Genomic DNA, 24727 nt, shown 5'->3' on the forward strand with positions numbered 1-24727 from the left:
GGACTTTCTTGCCCAGGCTGACTTTGAACCTTGATCCTCAGATAGGAGACAGCTTCCTAAGTAGCTAGGATTCCAGGGGTGAGCCACTGGCACCTGGTGATTTCACACATTTTCAATTCCCTATTATACATTGTGTATGTGTGTGTATGTATGTGTGTGTGTGCGTGTGTGTTTGTGTGTGTGTGTGTGTGTGTGTTTTCCTGCTGCATCTCTTCCTCAAATAATATTGCCTATGTGATCCCACCAGGTGCCAAGAAGTCACACACATTAGTACCCCCACTGAACCACAGGAAGGGGGAAGAAGAACCAAGTTCAGGAAAAAGGTAAAGAGAGCAGCCCTAGGTCGATGAGGTGAAATGGGACAAAGCAAGGAGGAATGGTCGGGTGGATGATGGATGGATGCATGTATGTGGATAAGTAAGTGAGTGGATGGATGGTTAGATGTGGGTAGATAGGTGGATGGATGGATGGATGGATGGGTGGGTAGATGGATGGATGGATGGATGGATGGACAGGCTGTGTGGCTGGCTGGGCAGCTGACTAGCTAGATGGGTGGGTGGGTGGATGGATGAATGGATGGATGGACTGACGGATGGGTAGATGGATAGATGTGGATAGACAGGTAGGTGGGTGAATGGATCATTCAATGGATGGATGGTGGATAAGTGGGAGAATGTATGGATGTGTGTAGATAAGTAGTGAATGGATAGATGGATGATGGGTGGATAGATGGATAGATGTGGATAGACAAGTGGATGGTTGGATGGTTGGATGGGTGGGTGGGTGGATGGATGATGGGTGAATGATATTTCCCATGTCTGGTCTAGAACCTTGGGCTACAACTGAGAAAGAATAAGGATGGAATTTGCTTGAAAAATCAGATTTCCTGAACCTCTAATTGCTTGTGACCCTAAGCCTATCTAGAATTGACCAAATACATGAGACCATTCAGAATTGCGAAGCTCTAGCCGAGCTCAAGCCACCCCACCCCAGAAGGGAAAGGTGGGAATTGTTGGGGCATTCATCCAGGGCCACCTATCCCAGGGGAGGGGCGAGGTGGGGAAGGCATCTAGTGGGCACAGAGGGCTCTGGAGGAGGGCTGCACAGGGCTGGGTGGCCCCTGACTCCCCCTCCAGCAGCTTCATCCATTGCCCCAGAAGACAAGAAGATGAGCATGCAGGAGTCTTTGTAGAAGAGGCTCTTTCTAAAATGGTAGCTTGTTGAACAGCAACCTGGAAGCTGAGCCCCTGATGAGCCCCAGCCCATCCAGGGAACACTTAAGAGCCCCAAAACTTGATGTTCATAGCTCTTTGGCAGGAATCTGGATTGTCTCTCCCTGGACACCCAGGGCCAACTTCAGGGTATGAACACAACCCCAGGCTGGCTGGAGGAAAACAAGGCCCATATGACCAACAGGTGTAGCTTTGGGGGCCGATGACTCTGGTCACTCGTGGCCTACACCCTAAGAAGGTTTAGCAGCTTCAACTTCATCTTCAGAGAAGCCACCCACAGTGAATCATGAAACCATCCTGAGTCTACCATATTGCAAGAAACTTTGTAGGTCTAGCTCTTCAGGAGGCTGAGATCTAAGGATCACGGTTCAAAGCCAGCCTCAGCAGGAAAGCCTGTGAAACTGCTAGGTCCAATTAATGAGCAAAAAGCCAGAAAGTAGAGCTGTGACTCAAGTGGTAGAGCACCAGCCTTGAATAAAAAAAATTTTAAAAAGGGGGCTGGGAAGGTGGCTCAGTGGTAGAGCGCTTGCCTTGCATGCATGAGGCCCTGGGTTCGATTCCCCAGCACCACAGAAGCAAAAAGAAAAAAAGCTGGAAGTGGTGCTGTGGCTCAAGTGGTAGAGTGCTAGCCTTGAGCTGAAGAGCTGAGGGACAGCGTCCAGGCCCAGAGTTCAGGCCCCATGACTGGACCCAAAAATAAATAAATAAATAAATAAATAAAAATTAAAATTTAAAAAAAAAAAGCTAAACGGGCTGGGAATGTGGCTCAGTGGTAGAGTGCTTGCCTAGCATGCATGAAGCCCTGGGTTTGATTCCTCAGTACCACATAAACAGAAAAAGCTGGAAGTGGCACGTGGCTCAAGTGATAGAGTGCTAGTCTTGAGCCAAAGAAGCTCAGGGACAGTGTCCAGGTTCTGAGTTCAAGCCCCAGAACCAGCACTGAGAAAGCTGTTGCCATGGAAAAGCGAAAACCAAGCAACTCTTCACAGGTCCCATTTGGTTCTGGCGTCTGAGGCACCATCACAAACACTATCAGAGGGCCGTGGACAAGCCGCATAGATGGCTAACCACTGTCCTGAGGGTGAGGCCACAGTAGAAGTGGCCCTGCCAGGGATGACAAGTAAAGAAGAGTTAACCAGGAGCCAGTGGCTCTTGTCTGTAATCCTAGCTACACAGGAGGCTGAGATCTAAGGATTGTGGTTTGAAGCCAGTCTGAGCATGAAAGTCCATGAAAATTTTACCTCCAATTAACCACAGAAACCCAGAAGTGGAGGTGTAGTTCAAGTGTGGCTTAAGTGTTAGAGCACCATATTTGAGCCAAAAAACTAAGGACTGGGAATGTGGCTTTGTGGTAGAGTGCTTGCCTAGCATGCAGGAAGCCCTGGGTTCAATTCCTTAGTACCACATAAACAGAAAAACCTGGAAGTGGTGCTTTGGCTCAAGTGGTAAAGTGCTAGCCTTGAGCCAAACAAGCTCAGGAACAGTGCCCAAGCCCTGAGTTCAAGCCCCAGGACTGGCAAAACAAACAAACAAACAAACAAAACAAAATTAAGTGTATCCAGGCCCTGACTTCAAGCTCCAGTACTGGCATGCAAGCACACATGCACATACATGCACACATGTACACATACAAACACACAGAATTGTTCCCATCCACAACACTGGGCAGCAAGAAGATAGAGAAAGCCCCCACCTTTGGGCTAGTTTGTTAGGAGGTACCAAGCAGGTCACTGAAACAGGAAGTTATACCTGTGGCACTCGTGGCTCCACTTTGGCCATGTGCCAGGCCACAAGCCTAACAGGTACACATTCTCTTTGAATTCACAACAGCCCTGTGCAAGCCTTTCATCATTATTTCCACTTTAATGTCCTCCAGAGGGCAATGATGAACAGAGACGTCGAGTAATTTGTAGGAGGTAGCAGAGCTAATGAGTGGCTGAGTTCAGAAGGGAACTCAGCCCATCTTGTGTTCTCAAAGACTATGATTAAATACCTTTCAGGGAAAGTGGTGATGGATCAGATGCTCAGTGAGTCTAAAACACATATATGGAGACTGACTGAAAAAACACAATCCACTAAACATGATGGTATACCCTACACACCTGTGATCCCAGTGAGGCAAAGTTAGGGGAACCATGGTTCGAGAACAGCCAGGGCAAAAGTCATCAAAATCATCTCAACAAATCAACAGAGCATGGTGGTGAAGGTATGTCATCTCTGTTACATTGGAGGCAGAGACAGGAGGATCTCAGTCCAAGGCCTGCCCAGGAGCAAAAAGTATGACACCTTATCTGAAAAACAAATGAAAGCCAAAAGGATTGGGGGTGTGGCTCAAGTTGTAGAGGGCCTGCCTGGAAAGCAAGAGGCCAGAGTTCAAACCCCAATACCTCCAGAAAGAAAGAAGGAAGGAAGGGCTGAGAATGTGGCTTAATGGTAGAGCACTTGCCTAGCATGAATGAAGCCCTAGGTTTGATTCCTCAGTACCACATAGACAAAAACAGTCAGAAGTGGTGCTGTGGCTTAAGTGGTAGAGTGCTAGCCTTGAGCAAAAGAAGCTCAGGGACAGTGCTCAGGCCCTGAGTTCAAGCCCCAGGACTGGCAAAAGGAAAAAGAAAAGAAGGGGGAAGGGAAGGGGAAAGGGGAAAGGAAGGGAAGGAAGGGAAAGGAGGGAGAGAGGGAAGAAGGGAGGAAGAGTCTGAGCAGGAGGTGGAACACTCAAGGTCACCTAGTTTGTAGGTGGTAAGAGTCTGTTTATAAAGCCTAGCATCAATGGCTCATGCCTATAATCCTAGCTACTGAGAAGGCTGAGATCTGAGGACTTCAGTTTAAAGCCAGCCTAGGCAGGAAAGTCCATGAAGTGGAGCTGTGTCTCAACTGGTAGAGCACTAGCTTGACCACCAAAACTCAGGGACAGTGCCCAGGTTCTGAGTTCAAGCCCCAGGACTTCCATACATAGAAAAAAAAATCCCAAGAGTATCTGGGCAGTCCAAGGCCACAGCCTCCTTACCTACCAGCTACTGCCCACCTGCTCTTGGTGGGGAGGGTCTTCCCTGGGCCACAACTCTCCCTTCCCCTCCTGTCATGGCTTTCAGCTGGGCTTAAGAGTTTCTGCAAACACACCATACACTCACATTCTGGAACTGGAAGGGCCTCTGTATATTAACACACCTCATAGTTCATGAGGTGGCCAATCCCCCATCCCAGCGTGTGTGTGTGTTTGGGGAGGGGGAGAGGTGTATTTGTGTATGCATGCATGCATGCATGCCAACACTGGGACTTGAATTCATGACCTTCCTCTTACTCACCCTTGGCCTTTTTTGCTGAAGGCTGGTGTTCTACCACTTAAGCCACAGCTCTCCTCCTAGCTTTTCACTGGTTAATTGGAAAGTCTCGTGGACTTTCCTGCCTGGCCTGGCTTTGAACCTACATCTTCAGGCTTATGTCCAACCATGATCCTTAGATATCAGCCTCCTGAGTAGCTAGGATTACAGGTACGAGCTACTAGCTTCCAGCTCCTTCTAGCTTTTAAATGTACAATTCATTCTTGTTACTTAATGAAACTATTGTACAAAAGCCCACAAAAACTACTTATTTTCTTTTTTTTTTTCATGTGGTACTGGGGATGGAATCCAGAGCCTTGCACAAAGTGCTCTACCCCAGCACACATGAGAAATTCTCACTCCCATTTAGCTTATTTAGCTTATTCCCAAACGTAGTTCAAGCAAGAGTTAAGAAACGGGCTGGGTCTTTCTGGCACTCATGGATCTCCATGGCTCTTCCTAACTGTAATAAAGCACAACAGCAGGAATGCTATGTAGCTGAGAAGAAGGCAGGTCAGTATAGTCTACGCATGTTGTAAAATAATGAGTGTTTACAGTCACCTTCTTCAGCGAAGTTTATTCTGGAGCTGATGGTACTCCATCATGTAGACTTACAACTTGGCTAAGTGTTTTTTAGATTGCTTAATTTTTTTAAAGATTTTAAAAGACATACAAGGTTAAATTTGCAAATATAATGGAAATGCTTATGTCTTTGTTGTTGTTGTTCGTGGGGTTTGAACTCGGCTTGGGCACTGTCCCTCAGCTCTTCAGCTCAAGGCCAGCACTCTACCGCTTGAGCTACAGCGCCACTTCCAGTTTTCTAGTGGTTTATTGGAGATAAGAGTTTCACAGACTTCCCTGCCCCAGCTGGCTTTGAACCGTGATCCTCAGATCTCAGCCTCCTCAGTAGCTAGGATTACAGGCGTGAGCCACTGGCGCCCAGCACTGTATATCTTTTGACGTGATAAAAATCCACTTTGGAATTTTAAAGAAAATATGTTGTAATAATGCTGTTATAAGTAATATTTTCCTGTCTCTCTCTGCATGTTTTCTATTTCAGCACATACATTGTGGTAAATGTTCATAGCATTGTAATTGCTTAGCCATTGAATGATAAATATGTTAGTGGAAATCGGAAGATCTGTGAAATTATGCAGAATTCATTTTTCTATTCCCAATATTTGCTGAAGTTAAATAAAAATTTTCAAGCCATTGATGTAATTTAAAAAAAAAGAAGAAGCAGGCTGGGAATGTGGCTCAGTGGTAGAGTGCTTGCCTAGCATGCATGAAGCCCTGGGTTCGATTCCTCAGTACCACATATACAGAAAAAGCCGAAGTGACACTGTGGCTCAAGTGGGAGAGTACTTGACTTGAGCAAAAAGAAGCTCAGGGACAGTGCCCAGGCCCTGAGTTCAAGCCCCAGGACTGGAAGAAAAAAAAAAGGATTAAGTGGCTTTTTGTAAGGGGCAGATAGTAAAAGTATTTCCATTGCAACTCAACTCTACCCATGCAGCCACAGGAACTGCATAAATAAATGGGTGCGTCTATGTTTCAATGAAACTTCATACTCACTTGGGCACTGTGACTCAAGCCTGTAATCCCAGCTAATTAGGAAGCAGAGGTCTGAGGATTCAAAGCCAGCCTGCCAGAAAAATCTGACAGTCTTATTTCCAGTTAACCACTAGATGGAGGAAATACAAAAAGGAAGTGGAGCACTAGCTTTGAGCACAATCGGGGTCAGTGCCCATGCCCTGAGTTCAAGCCCTAAAACAAGCACCCCCCCCCAAAAAAAAAGCCTACACACACACACACAAAAAAAAAAAAACCAATGAAGCAGAGAGAGAGAGAGAGAGAGAGAGAGAGAGAGAGAGAGAGAGAGAGAGAGAATTGACAAGTGGGATTGAATCAAGCTAAGAAGTTTCTGCATGGCAAAGGACATAATTAACAAGCTAAAAGAGAGCCTGCAGAATGGGAGAAAATCTTTGCCAGCTAAGTCAGATAATGACCCAATATCCTTAATATGCAAAGAGCTCAAGAAACTAAACCCTCAAGGAATCAACAACCCAATTAATAGATGGGAAAATGAGATGAATAGAGACTTCTCAGAAGTAAAAATCGTCAACAGACACATGTTTAACATCTCTGCATTTCAAATAAAAACACAAAACCTGCAGATCAAAACAACACTGGAATTCCATCTCACCTCATTAGAATGGCCACCATCAAGAATACAAATAAGAAGCCAGGCGCTGGTGGCTTACGCCTGTAATCCTAGCTACTCAGGAGACTCAGATCTGAGCATGTACATCACAGCCAGCTTGGGTAGGAGGTCCTTGAGACTCTTCAATAACCAAAAAGCCAGAGATGGAGCTGTGGCTCAAAGTGTTAGAGCACTAGGCTTAAGCACAGAAGCTCAGGGACAGCACCTAGGAGTTCAAGCCCTAAAACGGATATGAAAACAAAAACAAAAGATGGCAATGTGGATTGTAGTTTGCAGAGTTTGGAAAGAATTTGGGGATATTTGGGAAAGGGTTTCCTCTTAAGCTAAGATGTAATTGTTTTTGAAAAACAGACAAATGGTCATCCCAGAGATGACAGGAATTCTGCCTAAGATGTTCTCTGCTGCCAAGTGACACAGTGGGAGGAAGCAGTGGACAACCAGCCTGGACCACCTAACTTTCCAGAGGCACTGGCCCTGAGGCCCTGACAGCAGGCTGTGAGGTATGCGCCTCAGGCCAGAGCTCAGGGCCAGCACATGGCCAGTGCCCACTCCTGGGAGGAGCAGGGGGGTGGAGGGGCGGGGCCAGCCAGGGCCCAGCTGCCAAGAGCTTCTGCCACAGTGGATGCTGCTGGTGGAAGGAATGTGTCTGCAGCTCCAAATTCCCACAGAGAAACACAAGGGGGGAATGGCTGCAGAGAAATTCCTGGGCTACATTTTTCTTGCAGTTCATGTGGCCTGAAGCCATTGAACTTGGCCAGACTGCCCAGGGAGAGATTTTACAAAACCCATTGTCCTAGTCCCAAGTCTCACCCCCTGCCCTACATATACCCCTGCCCCCACCTGCTCTTTCTGCTTTTCTTTCCTTTCTCCCCCAACCCCAGGACCAATGGACAAATGCTGCCTGGGAAAGAGGGGTGTTTACCAGAGTGAGAACTAAAGGCCTTTTCCTGCCCACGACAGACAGAGATGCAGGCAAGGCATTTCCAGGTGACTCTGAAGATATACACACAAACACACATGAAAGCACATAAGCCCAGCTCCGGTGGTTCACACCTGGAATTCTAGCTAATCAGGAAGCTAAGATCTGAGGATCATGGTTCAAAGCCAGCCCAGGCAGAAAAGTCTGTGATATTCTTTTTTTTTTTTTTTTTTTTTTTTGTCGGTCGTGGGGCTTGAACTCTGGGCCTGGGCGCTGTCCCTCAGCTCTTCAGCTCAAGGCGAGCGCTCTACCACTTGAGCTACAGCGCCACTTCCGCTTTTCTGGTGGTTTATTGGAGATAGGAGTCTCACGGTCTTTCCTGCCCGGGCTGGCTTTGAACCGGGATCCTCAGATCTCAGCCTCCTGAGTAGCTAGGATTACAGGCGTGAGCCACCAGCGCCCGGCTGTCTGTGATATTCTTATCTCCAATTAGCCACCAAAAAAGTCAGAAATTGATTTAAAAAAAAAAAGCTAAGCAAGAGCACAAGGCCTTGAGTTCAAACCTTGGCACTGGAGTACCCTGTATGCACACACATGCACACACAGCGTAACACATCTTATGTGCTACTGTGTGCCAAACACTGTTCTAAGCATTCTATATAGATGACCTCGTTCATTCTTATGAGAATTCTATCACCTGTTCTACAGATGGGGAAACGAAGGCACAAAGGGATTAAGTGGCTTACTTGAGGCCCCACAGCTAATAAGCAGGAGAGCAGAACCCCAAGCGAAGTGTCTGGCACCAATATGACAGTCCCCCGCTGTCTGAGTCTTTCCAGACGCCTAGCAAGTATCTCTGAAGTTATACACATCCCACCTACAAAGGCTGTGCAAAAGCCAGGCTCTGGTGGTTCATGCCTCCTAGCTACAATGGAAGCTGCGATCTAAGATCACAGTTCAAAGCCAGCCCAGGCAGGAAAGTCCATGTGACTCTTATCTCCAATTAATGAGCAAAATGGCAGAAGTAGAGCTGTGGCTCAAGTGGTAGAGGGCCAGCCTTGATTGAGAAAGCTAAAGGACAGTGCCCTGAGTTCAAGCCCCAGAACTGGCATGTGAATGTGTGCGTGCACACACACATAAACACAAACACTGATACACAGACACAGACACACAGACAGACACACAGACAGACAGACAGACAGACACACACACACACACACACACACACACATATTCCCATGCAACCTACCATGAACCAGGCCTGTCTGGGGCTGGGCCTGCTTAAGGCACCTAGTATTCACTGTGGCTGCTGCTACAGCCTCTGTATAAAGGCACGTTGGTGATTCCAGGGGGTCTGGCTATGTGCTAGCCCCTACAAGTTCACTAATGTGTTAACTCTGTGTCCCTTACTCATGCACAAAGAAGGAAACTGGTTCATGAAAGAGATAACTAGTACTGGGCACAGGTGGCTCACACCTAGAATCCGAGCTGCTCAGAAGGCTGAGATCTGAGGACCACAGTTTAAAGCCAGCCAGGGAAAGGAAAGTCTGTGAGACTCTTATCTTCAATTAACCACCAAAAAGTCAGAAGTGGAGTTGTGGTTCAAGTGGTAGAGTGCTAGCCTTGAACAATAAAGCTCTGGGACAGTACCCACGCCCTGAGTTTAAGCCCCAGGCCTGATACAAAAACAAAAACAAAAACCCTAAAAGATTAAACATTTTTTAAAAGAGAGAGGGAGATGACTAGGCTTGCTGCTATAACAAGTAGTTCTGAGACCTTAGTGGTTCAGGCCGCTCCACTCCCCGTAAGTAACGGTGAAGGAAGGGGCGAGGCAGAATGGTGTGTTAGTGTTCATGCAGGGGCTCCTTCTGGACCTTAGTGTCCTCGTCCGGGTGCTCTGCATTTCCCCAGAGCAAAAAGAGGGATCAGGGAGACCTGCAGGGGCAATAGGGGCATCTGATGCCCAAGTGTGTCCACTGGGATCACCCTGCCTTGACTGAGCCTGACCCCAAAGCTGTCCCAATTGCTCACCATGTTAAAAGACCAGCAGACTGGGACTGCAGACCCCAGAGCTGGGAGCATCAGCTGTGAAGCTGACAATGGTACATGGGCAATGCCCAGTACCCACTTTTCCTTTCTTGGCAGATCTGTGGCAGGGGTGAGCAGGGAGTGGCCTCGTGGACTGGGACCTGCAAGGTCAGTTAACACGGGAGGCATACCATACTTGCTGCTGCCATCTAGTGGCAGGATGGGAAAGGTGCAAGGCATCCTTCAGCCACAATGTCTAGGTCAAGTTCGTCCTGTCAGAGGCTTAGCAGGCTGCCTAGCAGCTGCTGCCTTGTCTGTGTTTTCAAAGCACAGATGCAAGTGGGCGGGTGAAGCCCCTCTCCCCTTGGGATTTTGCCACAGTAACTGTGATTCTTCAAGGTCTTACCTTCGAAGAATGTCTCGGCATTCCATTCAGTCTGGAAAGGTCTCGGCTAGATAGGGGTGTCAGGGATGAAGGGCACAGGGTGGGTTCCTTCCAAGCTGACCTTGGGGTTGCAGGGAGATAATAGCACTTCAGAGGTGGGCTGCTGGAGGCTGCAGGGCACCCCCTTTCAAGGGGAGGGACTGGGCTGCTGGACCTCTCCAGCCTTGCCATCTCTGCGTGGAGTGGAGGAGGAGTGTACAACCTCCTCCAAATGTCCCTTCCCCCATTTCCAGGGGGTATGTCAACCAAGAAGGCCCTGTCACACCCAGCTCTCCTATTACCTAACTCCTGGAATACTGTCATCCCTCATTCCCCAGGTACTCAGTACTAGGTAATACTGAGGTGGTATTGAGGTGTACCCCAGGGCTTCAGTTTCTTGAGGGCCCTGAGGGAAGGGGGCAGGCAATCACAGACTAGAGCACTCCAGAGATACTGCCTTTAGAAAAAAATACACTTTCATCCCACTCCTGATTCTGTGTGGGTCTAAAGCCCTGCATTGGTGCCTGTATAATCCTAGCTATTCAGGAGGTTGAGCTATGAGGACGAAGGTTCAAAATCAACCCAAGCACACATATCTGAGACCGTTATTTCCCATGAGCAGCAAAAGAAAGCCAGAAAGGGAAGTGTGGCTCAAGTGGTAGAGCAGTAGCCTGGAGTGAAAAAGCCAAATGAGAGCGTGAGGTCCTGAGTGCAAGCCTCAGTACTGGCACAAAATAAAGAGAAGCGAGGAAAAACTGTAAAATATTGTTGATCTTTAAAAAAAAAAGCGGGGGGGGGGCTCTTTGCACAAATCAATACACCAAATTTTCCATCTTCTCAATTCTCCCAGCCGATGGCTCCTCTGCTGCCGGCCATAGAAAGACACAATCCCCAGCAAACCACTCCAAAGAACATAAAGCAGCAAACCCACCACCTCCAGCCACAAAAGCTCCTGTTATGTCCGAACTCCTGAGACCCTAGTCTTGTATTTGCATATCCAAGAAGACTACTTAAGTGACTCTTCACAGGACAAAGAAGATCAGCTTCTCACAGAAGGAAAAGGAACGGAAGAGAAAAGCCTTCTGGGCCTCCACATTCTTTGGTAGGGACCCTCACTGCAGGATAGTCCCAGCTGGCTGACACTTTGAGCCTCCTGCTTTTTGCTTCGCCAACATTCTTCCTGGGGAAGTGGGGGCGGGGGCGAGGAATGGGAACACTGCCAATCAATCATAGCCTTCGCCGCTGGACTCCCTTCTGGGCCCTGGGCTGAGTTCAGATGATAACCCTTGGTTCTGCTTCCTGATCCGGCCTTCTTGAGTGTCTCCCTGTCCCATTCAGCCCGGCTTACCCAAGCTCCTTCTGGAAAGTCTGATTCTCTAGAATGCTGGGATTTCGCAACAGGGATGCTACGGTTTGAATGTGTCCCCAAACCAGCGATAGTTGGAGACTGATTGGTTGGTTGGTTATTGCCAGTCATTCCGGAGGCTTGAGCTCAAGGCCTCAGCAATGTCTCTAAGTTTTTTTTGTTTTTGTTTTTGTTTTTTTTTTTGCTCAAGGCTAGACCTCTACCACTTGAGCCACTGCTCCACTTCTGGCTTTTTGGTGGTTACTTGGAGATAGGAGTCTCACAGATTTTTCTGCCCAGGCTGGCTTTGAACTGCGATCATCACATCTTAGTCTCCTGAGTAGCTAGGATTACAGGCATGAGCCCCCATGCTCAGCTCCTCTGTTGGATATTTAATCTGCAAATTTAGATGTTAAGCGTATTTGGGAGGTAGCTAAGACTGGATGAAGTCACAAGGTCAGTTCCCCATGAAGGCATAAGTAAAACAAGAGGCTTGAGCTGACACACTCGCTCAGTCTGCCATGTTATGATGCAGCCCAAGGCCTTTACTAGGTACTGAGCTCGAACTCTCAGCCTCCAGAACCACAGACCAAATAATCTTCTATTTTTTATAAGCTACCAAGTCTCAGGGTCCTTTGGTATAGTAACAGAAAGCAGACTAAAACAGGGAGGTTCTCAGGCTTATTGACCACCTGTTAGATGCTAGTCCTGGCTCTATCTGCAACTTGCGAGGAGGATTTGCAAAGGTCATTGTTGTCACCATCCCAGGCAGCTCCGGAAGCAAAGGTCATCTTCCAAGCAGTGTCCTGACCAGGAAGCAGCTGGAACTCTCTTGGGCCCCTCAAACTTCTGCATTTTGATTCCTCCTGACCCCAGGAGCAACACCATACATCCTAGGGTTGTACTTCATGCTAAGAGAGTGACATGGAATGGCAGAGGTGTGGTACAGAGCAGGGATGTAGGAAGGTAGCTTGGGTATAACCATCTGAGGACTCGTGTGCTGGAATGTCAGTCTTGAGTAGCAATTTCAGAGCCTTTCAGAAGTAATGTCTCAGAAGGAATTAATGTCATTCTCTTGGGACCTGTCCATTCCCTTGGCAGCGAGTTATTATAAAAGCCTAAGTTTGGTTCCTGAATCTGGGGCTTCTTGTCTTGTCAGGTGATTTTTTTTCCCTTCTCACATGTTTCAGTCATGAGGCTATCAGCTGTGACATAGCCCAGAGGGATCCCCATAGAAGTCTAACAGATGGGGCCACCCAATCTTGGACTTTCAGCCTCCAAACCTATAACTTACATCAACCTCTTTTCTTTAGAAAGGCTCTGCCCTCAGGCATTTTGTTACAGAAACAGCAAACAGCCTACTACAAGGAAGAAAAATGCCAAAATGCCTCCATCAAGCATAAAACCTTATTCAGGTCCAAAGACTTATCAAATCAGTGATATTCCAACAACAACAACAACAACAAAAAACAAAAACAAAAACTGGGAAATGCCAGGCACTGGTAGCTCATATGTGTAATCCTAGCTACTACTCAAGAAGCTGAGATCTTAAAATCACAGTTGAAAGCCAGCCCAGGTGAAACTTTTATCTCCAATTAACCGCAAGAAGCTAGAGGTGGAGCTGTGGCTCAAGTGGTAGAGCACTAGCTTTGAACACAAAAGCTCAGGGACAGCACATAAGCCCTGAGTTTAAGCCCCAGACCTGGCACCAAACAAAAACAGAAACTGGGAAATACCCTAGGTGCCCCACGGGAATCTTTACTTACTCTCCACAGCATTGGAGAAAGGAAGACAAATCAAAACTCTTTAAAACAAAAATTAAAATCATAAACAGATATAGTTCATGATTAATAAGAGATGTCCCTGACAACAACAAGGAGTCTTTTAATTAAAAAAATATTTTTAAAACTAGCCTTTATCTGGGCAAAATAGCATATAGCTCATACCAAGTAGCTGGTTCAAGGTCAAGTTGGGCAGAAAAGTCCATGAGAGTCTTATCTCCGCCTAATCAGTACAAAGCTAGAAGTGGAGGTGTGGCTCAAGTGGTAGAGCACCAGCCTTGACTGAAAAAGTGAAGCAAGAGCCCTGAGTTCAAACCCTAGTGCTGGCATACAGACAGACACAGACACAGACACACAGACACACAGACACACAGACACACAGACACACAGACACACACAGACACACAGACACACAGACACACAGACACACACACACACACACACACACACACACACACACACACACACACACACTTCATAAACTAAATAAAACATGTCTGCTGGCCAAAATGAGCCCATGGGTAAGGAAGCCATGGTTTGCAACTCTATTATCAGCTTAGTAATTTGACTTCATTTCTTTGCCCAGCTTCGTCTTCCTGCTTTAGAATGATTGCACCTCCTTGTTTTCTTTTACCAAGCACCAGTCTCTAAATGCAGGAATCTAAGCCCTTCTTCCAGGGGCTCACAGTTGGATAGCACTGCTCTTCGAACATTCTGTACACACAGACGGCCATGGCAGACTTCCTGCTACAGGACAAGGTGTGTGTCCACTGGCCCGGGCAGGTCAAGCTCTGGAGTAAAGCTGACTCGGCTGACCCACCAGCCTCACTCCATCCAAACAGTGGCAGCTGTCCACCGGCTCCTGAGACTCCTGGCTGGAAGAGCTCTGTATTCGCCCTCAACTCCCAGAAGTGACCTGGTTCCTCAACCCTTACCCACTAATCCCCACCGCATTCCACCCCACACTCTAATTTATCTAGGGACTTAGTGGGGTTGAGATCACTCCTAAAGAATTTTATCTCCATCTTCATTCAGTGCTAGCATTGAGCACGCCTCTGTCCCACACAGCCCACCGCCCCTCCCTGTCCAGCTCACTGTCATCCCTCCAGGGGGCTCTGCTGCTGCCACCACTCCTGTCTCAGAACCCATGTACCCATCCAGCCCTGGCCAGTGGTGGGGGGCAGCTTCTGTTGGCTGAGGGCAAAAGCATGGGAAGGACCGGGGACACTGTCGTAGTCGTGAGACACTGGACAAGTGACCTTTCTGGGCCTCAAGCTGCACACAGACAGCACCAGAGCCTGCTAGCTAGTCTGCATGCATCCTCTCCAAGGAGAAACACAACAGTCACCTGAAGAATCACAGGCTTAGCTCACAGGTGGCTCACACCTATCATCCTAGCTACTCAGGAGGCTGAGATCTGAGGATTGTGGTTCAAAGCCAGCCTGAGTAAGAAAGGCCCTGAGACTCTTATCTCCATTAAGCCACAGAAGATCTACAAGTGGAGCCATGGCTCAAGTAGTAGAGATCTAGCCTTGAGCAAAAAAGCTCAGCGACAGTGCCCAGGCCCTGAGTTCAAGCTCCAGGACCAGGAAGGAAGGAAGGAAGAAAGGAAGAAGGAAGGAAGGAAGAAGGAAGGAAGGAAGAAGGAAGGAAGGAAGAAAGGAAGGAAGAAGGAAGGGGAGAAAAGAGAAAAGAAAAAGAATCACACACTTGCATACTGAAGATGGGAACCCATCTCCATTGCTCTCCCAATAAGATGATCAGTGATACCGGAAGGAATTAATGGGGACTCTCATCCCATCCATCAGCAGACACATACTCAGGCCTGGCCTGGTGTGAGGAAGTGAGGGGGCGCCCCCAGGAAGGCAGGCAGACTTCTAAGCAGCTACTACAGATGGGTGATGACTCACCCGGATGTCTGCAGACTCAAGAAATGGAAATGACACTGTCTAAATATTCAAGTGATTGCTTGCTGTGTTTTCAGATAAGTCCTTCCAAGAATCAATGATCACTGACAAGATCCAGCTGACAACAAGCAAATGTGTCACAGAGAATCTAAAACACCATGAGGTTCAAAGTATAATCTTTCTAGGCTTTTGATTTTTTTCTTTGTGTCTGTACTGGGGTTTGAACTCAGGACATGAGCACTGTCCTTTACCTTTTTCGCTCAAGGCTGATGCACTACCACTTGAGCTATAGCTCCCCTTCTGGCTTTTTGGTGTCTAATTGGATATAAGAGTCTCATGGACTTTTCTTGACCCAGCTGGCTTTGAACTGTGATCCCCAGATCTCAGCCTCCTGAGTAGCTAGGATGACAGGTGTGAGCCACTGGTGCCTGGCCAGATGAGCTCTTCTAAGAAACAATGTCCAGGTGACACAAAGCATATATGCCACAAAGGGTCCAAAACTCCATGAAATTCAGAAGTACCACTGTAGTAGGCTTTTTAAAAGCTAAAGTGGACCTACTGCTTTAAACAGAGAGGCATTTTATCTCCAAACATGTGAGGAATGGTGGCTGCAGAAAAATACACTAGACATAGTAGTTGAAAGGTCACTCATAAACACTTTGAAATCAAGTTGGATATTTCTCAATCCTGAGATGCTTTGCTATAATAATTGCTAAACTTTACTGAAGACTTAACACAGGCTGGGTATTATCCTAAGATACAGAGGACCACAATACTATGGAATAGAGGATTTCAAAAGAATGATTAGTTTATTTTGTGTGCCTGTACTAGAGCTTGAACTCAGGGCCTAGGCTCTATTCCATAGCTTTTTCACCTGAGGCTGATGCTCTACCACTTGAGCATTGGAAGTAAGAGTCTCACAGACTTTCCCGCCCAGGCTGGCTTCTAAGCTATGATCCTCAGATCTCAGCCTCCTGAGTAGCTGGGATTGTAGGCACCTGGCTTCTAACCACAATCCTCAGATGTCAGACTCTGAGTAACTAGAACTATCGGTGTGAGCCATTGGCACCCTGCTTTGCATTCCATTTTTATTAAGAGTGCTACCCTAGAGCTTGACTTTGGCTAATGGAATCAGCTACAGGCTCTTCTTCAGTGCCTCTTGCTCAGGGCACCCCCAGTTCAATGTTAGGCTGAGAAAAGTCAATGTAAGGCAGAAGGAGGGTAGAGGCAGGAGGACCTTGAATCCCAGGCCAGCCTGAGCTACAGAGTGAGACCTGGTCTTCCTACTCCCCACCAAAATATGGAAGAAGAATGCTAGGAACTGGTGGCTTATGCCTGTAATCAAGAGGCTGAGATCTGAGAATCATGGTTCAAAACCAGCCTGGACAGGAAACTCTGTGAGACTCTTATCTCCAGTGAGCCACCAAAAAGCTGGACGTAGAGCTGTGGCTCAACTGAGTATGACCCTTGAGTGAACAAAACTAAAGGATGGAGCCTGAGTTCAAGTCCCAATATCTACACATTAAAAAAAAAAGTGGGGAGGGGGGCAGGAGAAGGTCAGACTACAAGGTGGGAAATGCAAGCAGTCACTTTTGAAGGTGCTGCCTCTCACGTTCTTGGCAATGGGAGTTGCTAAAGACTTCTCAGCTACGCTCATTCTAGTCATTACCCATTGTCTGGCGCTCTGCATGCAAACTCTGAGGAGCCTGGGGTCAGGCTGAGACGCAGGCTGTCTGGTACCAAGTGCCAAGATAGTTCCCTATCAGCCTCCCTCCTAAGGCAATGGCTAATTTGATCAGGATGCTTTCTCTGGGCAGGTCTGCCCTGCACTATCTGCTTCCAGTGAGAGCAAGCGGCGGGTGCTGGCTGTCATTCAAGGTCAGGCCTCAGAGACAGCAGGCAGCAGCCTTCCTGTCTGCTCCAGACTACAGGCTGAGGAAGGACAGGTGGCTACAGGCTGGGCGCCTGAGGGCCACACTGCAGAATTCACCCCCTTCCTACCACAGGACATGGCCCCCAGCTTTGCTCCTGGCTTCTAGATCCCTGAGCAGCCCCAATAGCCACCCATTTCCCATGAGCCCCCTCTCCCCATTTGTTGTAGATTCTCTCTATGGAACTGTAGGCCTTCTGAGAAACTTCCTCTTAGGCAAAGGGCCCAGGGGTCCTGGGTTTCTAGCTTTGAGAAGGAAAAAAGAGAGAGAAAAGCATGAGCCAGCCAGTCCAGACACTATTGACCCTCCTTATTCCCCTCTCTCTCCCCCCCTTCAGTCCTGGGGCTTGAACTCAGGGCCTGGGGGCTGTTCCTGAGCCTTTTCAACTCAAGGCTAGAGCTCTACCACTTTGAACCACAGCTCCACTCCCAGTTTTCTGGTGGTCAATTGGAGGTAAGAGTCTCATTGACTTTCCTTGCCCGGGTGGATTTCAAACTGCGATCCTCAGATCTTAGCCTCCTGAGTAACTAGGATTATAGGCATGAGAAATGGGCACCCAACTGGTTTTATTTTCAAAACAACTCTCTCCCATATACCCTTAGCTTCCTTTTGAGTACAGTTCACTGAAAGTAGCTCACTGTGGACTCCACAGTTTATTACTCCATTTGTCAAGTCCTATTTACTCCCGTTCCTCCCCTTCCTCCTATCCCCCTCCTCCTCCTCCTCCTCCTCCTCCTCCTTTGGACTAGGATTCACTGTGTCACCTGGGATGGCCTCAAACTCAAGATCCTCCTACTTCTGCCTCCTAAGTGCTGGGATTACAGAAACATGCCAGTGCACTCAGCTTTACTTAGGTTTTCAATTTTTGACTTTGTTTACTCGAATCTGCTTCAAATCTCTTTTTTGGAGCCCAGAGTGGTAGTGGATCTTGCTTCTCAGTCTTTTCCCTAAACTTCACCCAGGCACTGGGGCAGGCAGGGGACCAGGGGGAAAGACAGACATCCCTGCTCCTGGTCATCTCATGTGAGTTCGCCCCAGTGGACTCCCTTCATGTCCCCTGCATGGACGCATCTTTACTCCCAAGGGTCCTGGCAAGTCTGTAACCCCTCCTCATCCTCTTCTCCATCAGCATCTGGGCTGTGGTCAGAGAGAGGCCTTGGAGTCTGTTTTTCATAAGAAATGGATGCTGGGAGCTAGATGTGTGCCTGGGCTCCACTGCCTAGCAAAACTCCATTTGCTATCAGGTTTCAATGTGCTTTTCCCTGTCTTGGAACCTTGGAATGAGCCATATAAACAACTGTCGGAGCCAGAGGCTGCCCTACACTTTATAACTGGGGTACCTGTGAGTGCCTATGGCTTCCAAGAGTCTTACCTCCATTGCTCAAACTCTTGGTGCAATACAGAGTGATGTGTGTGTGTGGAGCCTGGGGCTGAAGCCCTAGGAAAAGAAGAGGAGTCTCCTTTTCTGAGCCTTGTTCAGTGGCCAGATGTGCTTGATAATAAGCACAGCATATTATCAGATGCTCTGGAATTGGGTGTAGCTGGGCTGGAAGGGTAGGAGGTGAGCCAGAGGGCCTACACTATCAGGTGTCTCCACTAGATGGCAGGCTTGGAATATTTTGTTTCATTTTCTGGATCGATGGGGGACCTTTTAAAGGGTGGGAGAACCAAATAGAGCTATGATATTTATGTAGATGACTTGGTGTATGATTATATTTGGAGTTCTACCACATTTCTAGGAGTTGTCAGGTTTTCTTCCTCTTGGGAGGGGTACTGAATGGGGAGTAGGAATGGTCACCTGACTGCTGGGCGAAGCTTGCTGTGTCAGTTAAGTCACTGAGTCCTTCTGCCCTCCTTCCTGTCCCATCATGGACTCCCTGGGCCCTGGCCTGGACACTGGGCTCTTCTGTTAGTCTTCCTCTTCCTGGGGTTGTGTATCGTTGTGTGTGTGTGTGTGTGTGTGTGTGTGTGTGTGTGTGTGTGTGTGCATGCATGCATGCCCACGTGAATGTGTGCACACATGCACACACAAGTATTAGGGCTTGAATGCAGGGCCTGGGTACTATCCCTGAGCTCTTTTTCACTCAGGGCTAGCCCTCTACCACTTGAACTGCATCTCCACTTCTGTCCAGGCTGGCTTTGAACAAGGATCCTCAGACATCAGCTCCCTGAATAGCTAAAGATTACAGGCATGAGGACCTAGTGCCTAGCCCCATGCCTTTTCTTCTTGTTTTGGGGGACCATCGCTCAGATCTATGCCACAGGCTCTGCTTCTGGTAGAGGCCCTGCTGGTCTCCACCACAACCTGGCTCTGGTATGATCAGCTGGCCTCAGAGCCAGACCCTGGCTTAATTCAGTAATAGCATCATGGCAAAACTTGGAACTTAAAAATACTTGTAACTGCTCACAGGATAGCAGTATTAGAGCTAAATTCTTTTCCTTCCTTCTGTCACATCATGATTGTGGTGTGTGTGTGGGGGGTGTGCTTGCACACGTGTGCATGCATGCATGTACTTGAGGCTTTTTCTTTTTGTCTTTTCTTTTTTTGGTACTGGGGATTGGACCCAGGAAGTTGCACTTACTAGGCAGTGCTTTGCCACTGAGCTCCAGCCCAGTCCATGTGTACTGGGGCTTAAACTCAGGGCCTGGGCTCTGTCTCTACCTCTTGAGCCATGCCTCAACTTCTGGCTTTATGCTAGTTAACCAGAGATAAGAGTTTCACAAACTTTCCTGCCTAGGCTAGCTTTGAACCTCTATTCTCAGATCTCAGCCTTTTAAGCAGCTAGGAGTAGTATAGGTACAAGCCACTGGTACCTCTCTAATTTTGGTTTATTTTATTTTATTGTCAGTCCTGGGGCTTGAACTCAGGGTCTGGGCACTATCCCTGAGCTCTTTTGCTCAAGGCTAGTGCTCTACCACTTTAAGCCACAGCTCCACTTCTGGTTTTCTGGTGGTTACTTAGAGATAAGAGTCTCATGGACCTTCCTGCCAGGCTGGCTTCAAATCACAATCCTCAGCTCTCAGGTAAGGAGCATGGATTATAGCACTACGCTCTAGTTGTGTTTTTAGATTCACAGTAAGCCTTATTTTAGCCTCTGAGTCTGTGTTAAGATTTCACTCGAACTTATTTGCAATATTTCTGTTAACTGGTTCATTCACATGCATTCATAAATCTAAAAAAAAAAAACTACATTTCCTCAAACCCAAGAGCTAATCATCCAGATAACTGATTAGATTTTCTTATCTCTTCCCTAAAGTTTTCTTTGGTTTGGTGCCAGTCCTGGGGACGGCCTGAGCTTCTGTGATCAAGGCTAGCACTTTGCCACAGGAACCACAGCTCTGGCTTTTGGTGATTAATCAGACATAAGAGTCTCATGGACTTTCCAGCCCGAGCAGGCTTTAAACCATGATTCTCAGATCTCAGCCTCCTGAATAGCTAGGATTACAGGTGTGTGCTCCCCAGCCCTCCTGGCCCCTGGCCCCAAATCTGCCTTGATTTGGCCCACATTTCCCAGCTGTGCCTACAGGTCAGGGCCAATGCCCTGCAAGGAAAGAGAAGTAGATGTGGGGGGGGCATGCAACGTAAGATGCTATCTCCACCTGGGCCACATGTTCCCTTAGTAGAACTAAATGACGCTTTGGCCTACCTGGGCTGATCTCAAAGAGGTGCTTTCCTGGGTCCTCTGGGTCAGGAAGAAACTCAGTCACCTGGGTCCCTTGTAGAGAAATAAATCCCTAAAATGGAGACAAATGCAAACAGGAGACATGAGATGGCTGGGTAGGGCTCTTGCTGTTAGTCCCTGGAGAGAGGAGGGCAAGGGACTATGAGGAAGGTGCCAGTTGCCCAGGCCCTGGCAGAGCAACTGGATGATCCCCTCCACAGCAGGGGACCTGGCACGGAGTGTTTCCCCTCCCCCAGGGGTCTCAGGTAGGGTGGGGGGACACCACCACCAGCATGCAAGGGTTAGGGGCTCTGTCACAGGTTGGGCCAAGAAGACTCAGCAAGGAAAGGCAAGTCTGGGGCAGAGAGGAAGGTTCTCAGCACCCTTACCTCCCATGCCAGGGTGCCTATGTGTGGTCTTATGGACCAGCTATGTGGTGTCAGGCAGAGGAAGGCTGGCATCCTGGGTGAGGCTCCTGAGGTGACTTGGGGACAGCCCCACTGATGTGCAGGCCCCACTGCATGTCCTGACAGGGGAGGAGTCCCATCTTGGTTTTATTCATGTATGTATTAATAAGCATGTATGTATTAATGCTGGGGTGGAAGCCAGGGTCTTAAGCCTGCCACCAAGCTACACCCCCAACTACAGGATTCACTTCTTCCTCCTTTTTCCTCCCTCCTCTTCTTCCTCTTCCCTCCCTCCTTCCTCCTCTTCTTTGTCTTGGTACTAGGTCTTGAACTTAGGGCTTGGTAGTCTCCTTTAGCTTTTTTAGCTCAAGGCTGGTGCTCTACCACTTGAGCCACAGCTCTACTTCTGGCATTTTGGCCATTCATTAGAGATTAGAGTCCCCTGGGCTTTCCTGCCTGGGCTGGCTTTGAACTGTGGTGCTCAGATCTCAGCCTACTGAGTGGCTAGGATTGCAGGTGTGATCTGTAGTTGATTGGGTGTGGATATAGGATCCTGAGTGGCTAGGATTGCAAGTATAATCTGCAGTTTGTTGGGTGTGGATATGGGATCTTGGAACACGAGTGTCATCTATGTGTGCACTACAGACTCGACACTCTGCCCTATGGGCTAATGCTGAAACCTGATATCCAGATAGGAAGACATTGGGACAGGGAAGATGTGTAAGAGTCACTGAAGAAAAAAGTAATACCCAGCATGTAGGAACAGCTCCAAAAATTAAATGTCATAAGAACAAAACACAGAATTTAAAAATGGACAAATGAGCCAGGCATTGGTAGCTGATACCTATAATCCTAGCTACTCAGGAGGCTGAGATCTGAGCATCAAGGTTCAAAGCCAGCCCAGGCAGGAAAGTCTGTGAGACTCTTACTCCATTCAACCACCAAAAGCCAGAAGTAGTGCTGTGGCTCAACTGGTAGAGCACTTGAGCAACAAAGCTCAGAGACAGCACCTAGGCCCTAAAGTGTTTCTTGTTTGTTTATTTTTGCCAATCCTGAGGCTTGAACTCAGAACCTGGGCACTCTGTGAACTTCTGCTCAAGGCTAGCACTCTGGATGGGAAGATGGCTCAGTGGTAGAGTGTTTGCCTTGTAGGCATGAGGCCCTGGGTTCAATTCCTCAGCACCACATAAGCAGAAAAAGCTGGAAGTGACCCTGTGGCTCAAGTGGTAGAGTGCTAACCTTGAGTTGAATTGCTGAGGGACAGTGCCCAGGCCCAGAGTTCAGGCTCATGACCAGCCCCCCCCACCCCAAAAAAGGCTAGCACTCTATCACTTGGGCCACAGTACAACTTCCAGCTTTTTCTGTTTATGTGGTACTGAGGAATCGAACCCAGGGCTTCGCGTACACTAGGCAAGCATTCTATCACTAAACCACATTCCCAGCCATAGGCCGAGTTTAAGCCCAGGACAGGCACAAAAGAATAAAGAAAAAAAAGAGGTAAATGAATTGAGCAGACAGTTCTTCTCAAAAGCAAATGTACAAATGGTCAATATATGCATTGAAATGTTCAGTATCCTTAGCCATAGAGTAAATGCATCACAATTATTAAGCCACTGAGGTTGGCTATGGGGCAGTAACACTGAGGTCCTGGGAGGGCCCACAAGCCAGGTTCCTGCTGAGTAAACCCCACACCAAGGGACCAGTGTAAACTTGCTGACTTGTGTTCCCCACCCCCAGGCTTCCGTGACTTTGGTCTCTTCTGTGAACCTCCTTCAACTTGTTTGGACTTAGTGTCATGCAACTCATGGAAACTCATTTATAGAACTCCACCCTGTGCAGGCAACAGCCTGGGTTCAAATTCTGTCTCAATGACAGATAAATCTCACTCTCTCTTTTCTTTTTGTGCTGGTCCTGGGACTTGAACTCAGGACCTAGATGCTGTACCTGAGCTCTTAATGCTATACTACTTGTGTCATAACGTTACTTCTGGCTTTTTGGGTGATTAATTGAAGATAAGAGTCTCATAGACTTTCCTACTTGGGCTGGCTTTGAACTGTAGTCCTTAGATCTCAGCCTCCTGAGTAGCTAGGATTACAAGCATGAGACAACTGGCACCCTGCTAGTGACAATTGTGTGTGTGTGTGTGTGTGTGTGTGTGTGTGTGTGTGTGTGCTGTTCCTTGAGCTTTTTTTGCTCAAGGTTAATGCTCTACCACTTAAGCCATAGCTCCACTACTCAAATAAACCTCTTAATCTGAGAATTTTGTGAGGCATAGTGAGCATCAGATGAGTTAAGTATTAGAGTTCTTAGAGGGTAGCCTGGCATGTAATAGGAACTGTGCTAGTGTCTTCTACAAGATCTATCAGCGTTACCCAGGCTCCACATCAGGTAAAGGACCAGTAGCTAGCACCTGTCCTTGCCCAGATGGCATCATCTGTTTTGTCAGATTGCCTCCGGCCCCATCCCCATGCCTGCTTGCACTTCCTTGCTGGGCAAGTACTAGTTCATTTAATGCTCACAATGGACGATTAGTGTTCCTGTTGTATAGCTAAGGAATCAGAGGCACCCAAGACTATGCATTTACCTACAGCCAAGCCAAGCCTCTCTCAGACAAATCCTTGGAGGAAAGGGGGAGGGGGAGCCCCCCACAGGGCCGCTGACATCTTGGGTGGTGAGAACACGTGCAAATTTGCCCTTTTCTCATTTGAGCAACAACAGACAGGATGTCTCTTTCCCCGCAGATGCTTGCTCTTGAGAAATTACAGCAAGAAACCAGAGACGCAGCTGGTAATCCTTGTAACTGAATTAACAGTTACTGTCTTGTTGGGAACCTGGAGTTACTGGGTAATAAGTGAGGACGCAGCCAGGGAATAGGAAAGCTACTTATTAGCAGGCGTGGTGGGATGCCTTGCTGGGGAACGGGGTACATACAGCTCAGGCATTTGCTGCATCAGTGGGTCCATGTAAATCTGGGTACTTGGCTTATTTTCCCCCATTAATTTTTTTTATGCTTCTGTTTGTCATCCATTAAAATGGGAATAAGAATATTGCCATTGATCTTTCCTTCTCTCCCTTCCTCCCTTCCTCCCTCCCACTCTTTCCCTCTTTCCCTCCTTCTCTCTTTTTTTTAAATCTTTTACAGATGCTTGCTCTTTCTCGTCTTTCCTTCCTTTTCTTTCTCTCCCTCTCCTTCCACCCCCTCCTCCTCCCCCATCTATCATGGGGCTTGAACTCAGGCCTGATCTGTCCCTGAGATTTTATGCTCTACCATCTTATTTTATTATTTTTTTTATTGCTCAACCATTTTAAGTCACAGTTCTTCTTCTGAACTGGAGTAAGAGTCTCATGAATTTTCCTGCCTGGACTGGCTTTGAACCACAATCCTCAGATCTCAGCCTCCTGAGTAGCTAGGATTATAGGTGTGAGCCACTGGTACCCAGCTCTTCCTTTCTTTTGTGGTGCTGTGGCTTAAACTCAGGGCTTCAAGTTCTGGGCAAGTCCTGTACTGTAGAGTTCCACCCTAGCCCTCAGACCAAGACATTGTGATAAA

At 47.8% G+C, this 24727-nt stretch overlaps 1 protein-coding gene and 1 non-coding gene across 2 annotated transcripts in view; one reads left to right on the forward strand and one right to left on the reverse strand.

The window, feature by feature from the left end:
• The window catches only part of Arhgap22 (Rho GTPase activating protein 22), a 155744-nt gene that overhangs the window by 59934 nt on the left and 71083 nt on the right, over positions 1–24727 (reverse strand). The window contains exon 4 of the mRNA XM_070020405.1: positions 20756–20843. Within this exon, the coding sequence (XP_069876506.1) occupies positions 20756–20843 (88 nt within the window). The remainder of the gene's footprint in view (positions 1–20755; positions 20844–24727) is intronic.
• Trnaa-ugc (transfer RNA alanine (anticodon UGC)) lies at positions 1730–1810 on the forward strand. The gene has a single exon. It is a non-coding gene; the product is annotated as a tRNA-Ala (tRNA).

This window comes from Dipodomys merriami, unplaced genomic scaffold, assembly GCF_024711535.1.
Source record: "Dipodomys merriami isolate MVZ:Mamm:240054 unplaced genomic scaffold, mDipMer1.0.p SCAF_14, whole genome shotgun sequence".
NCBI classification, from domain to species: domain Eukaryota; kingdom Metazoa; phylum Chordata; class Mammalia; order Rodentia; family Heteromyidae; genus Dipodomys; species Dipodomys merriami.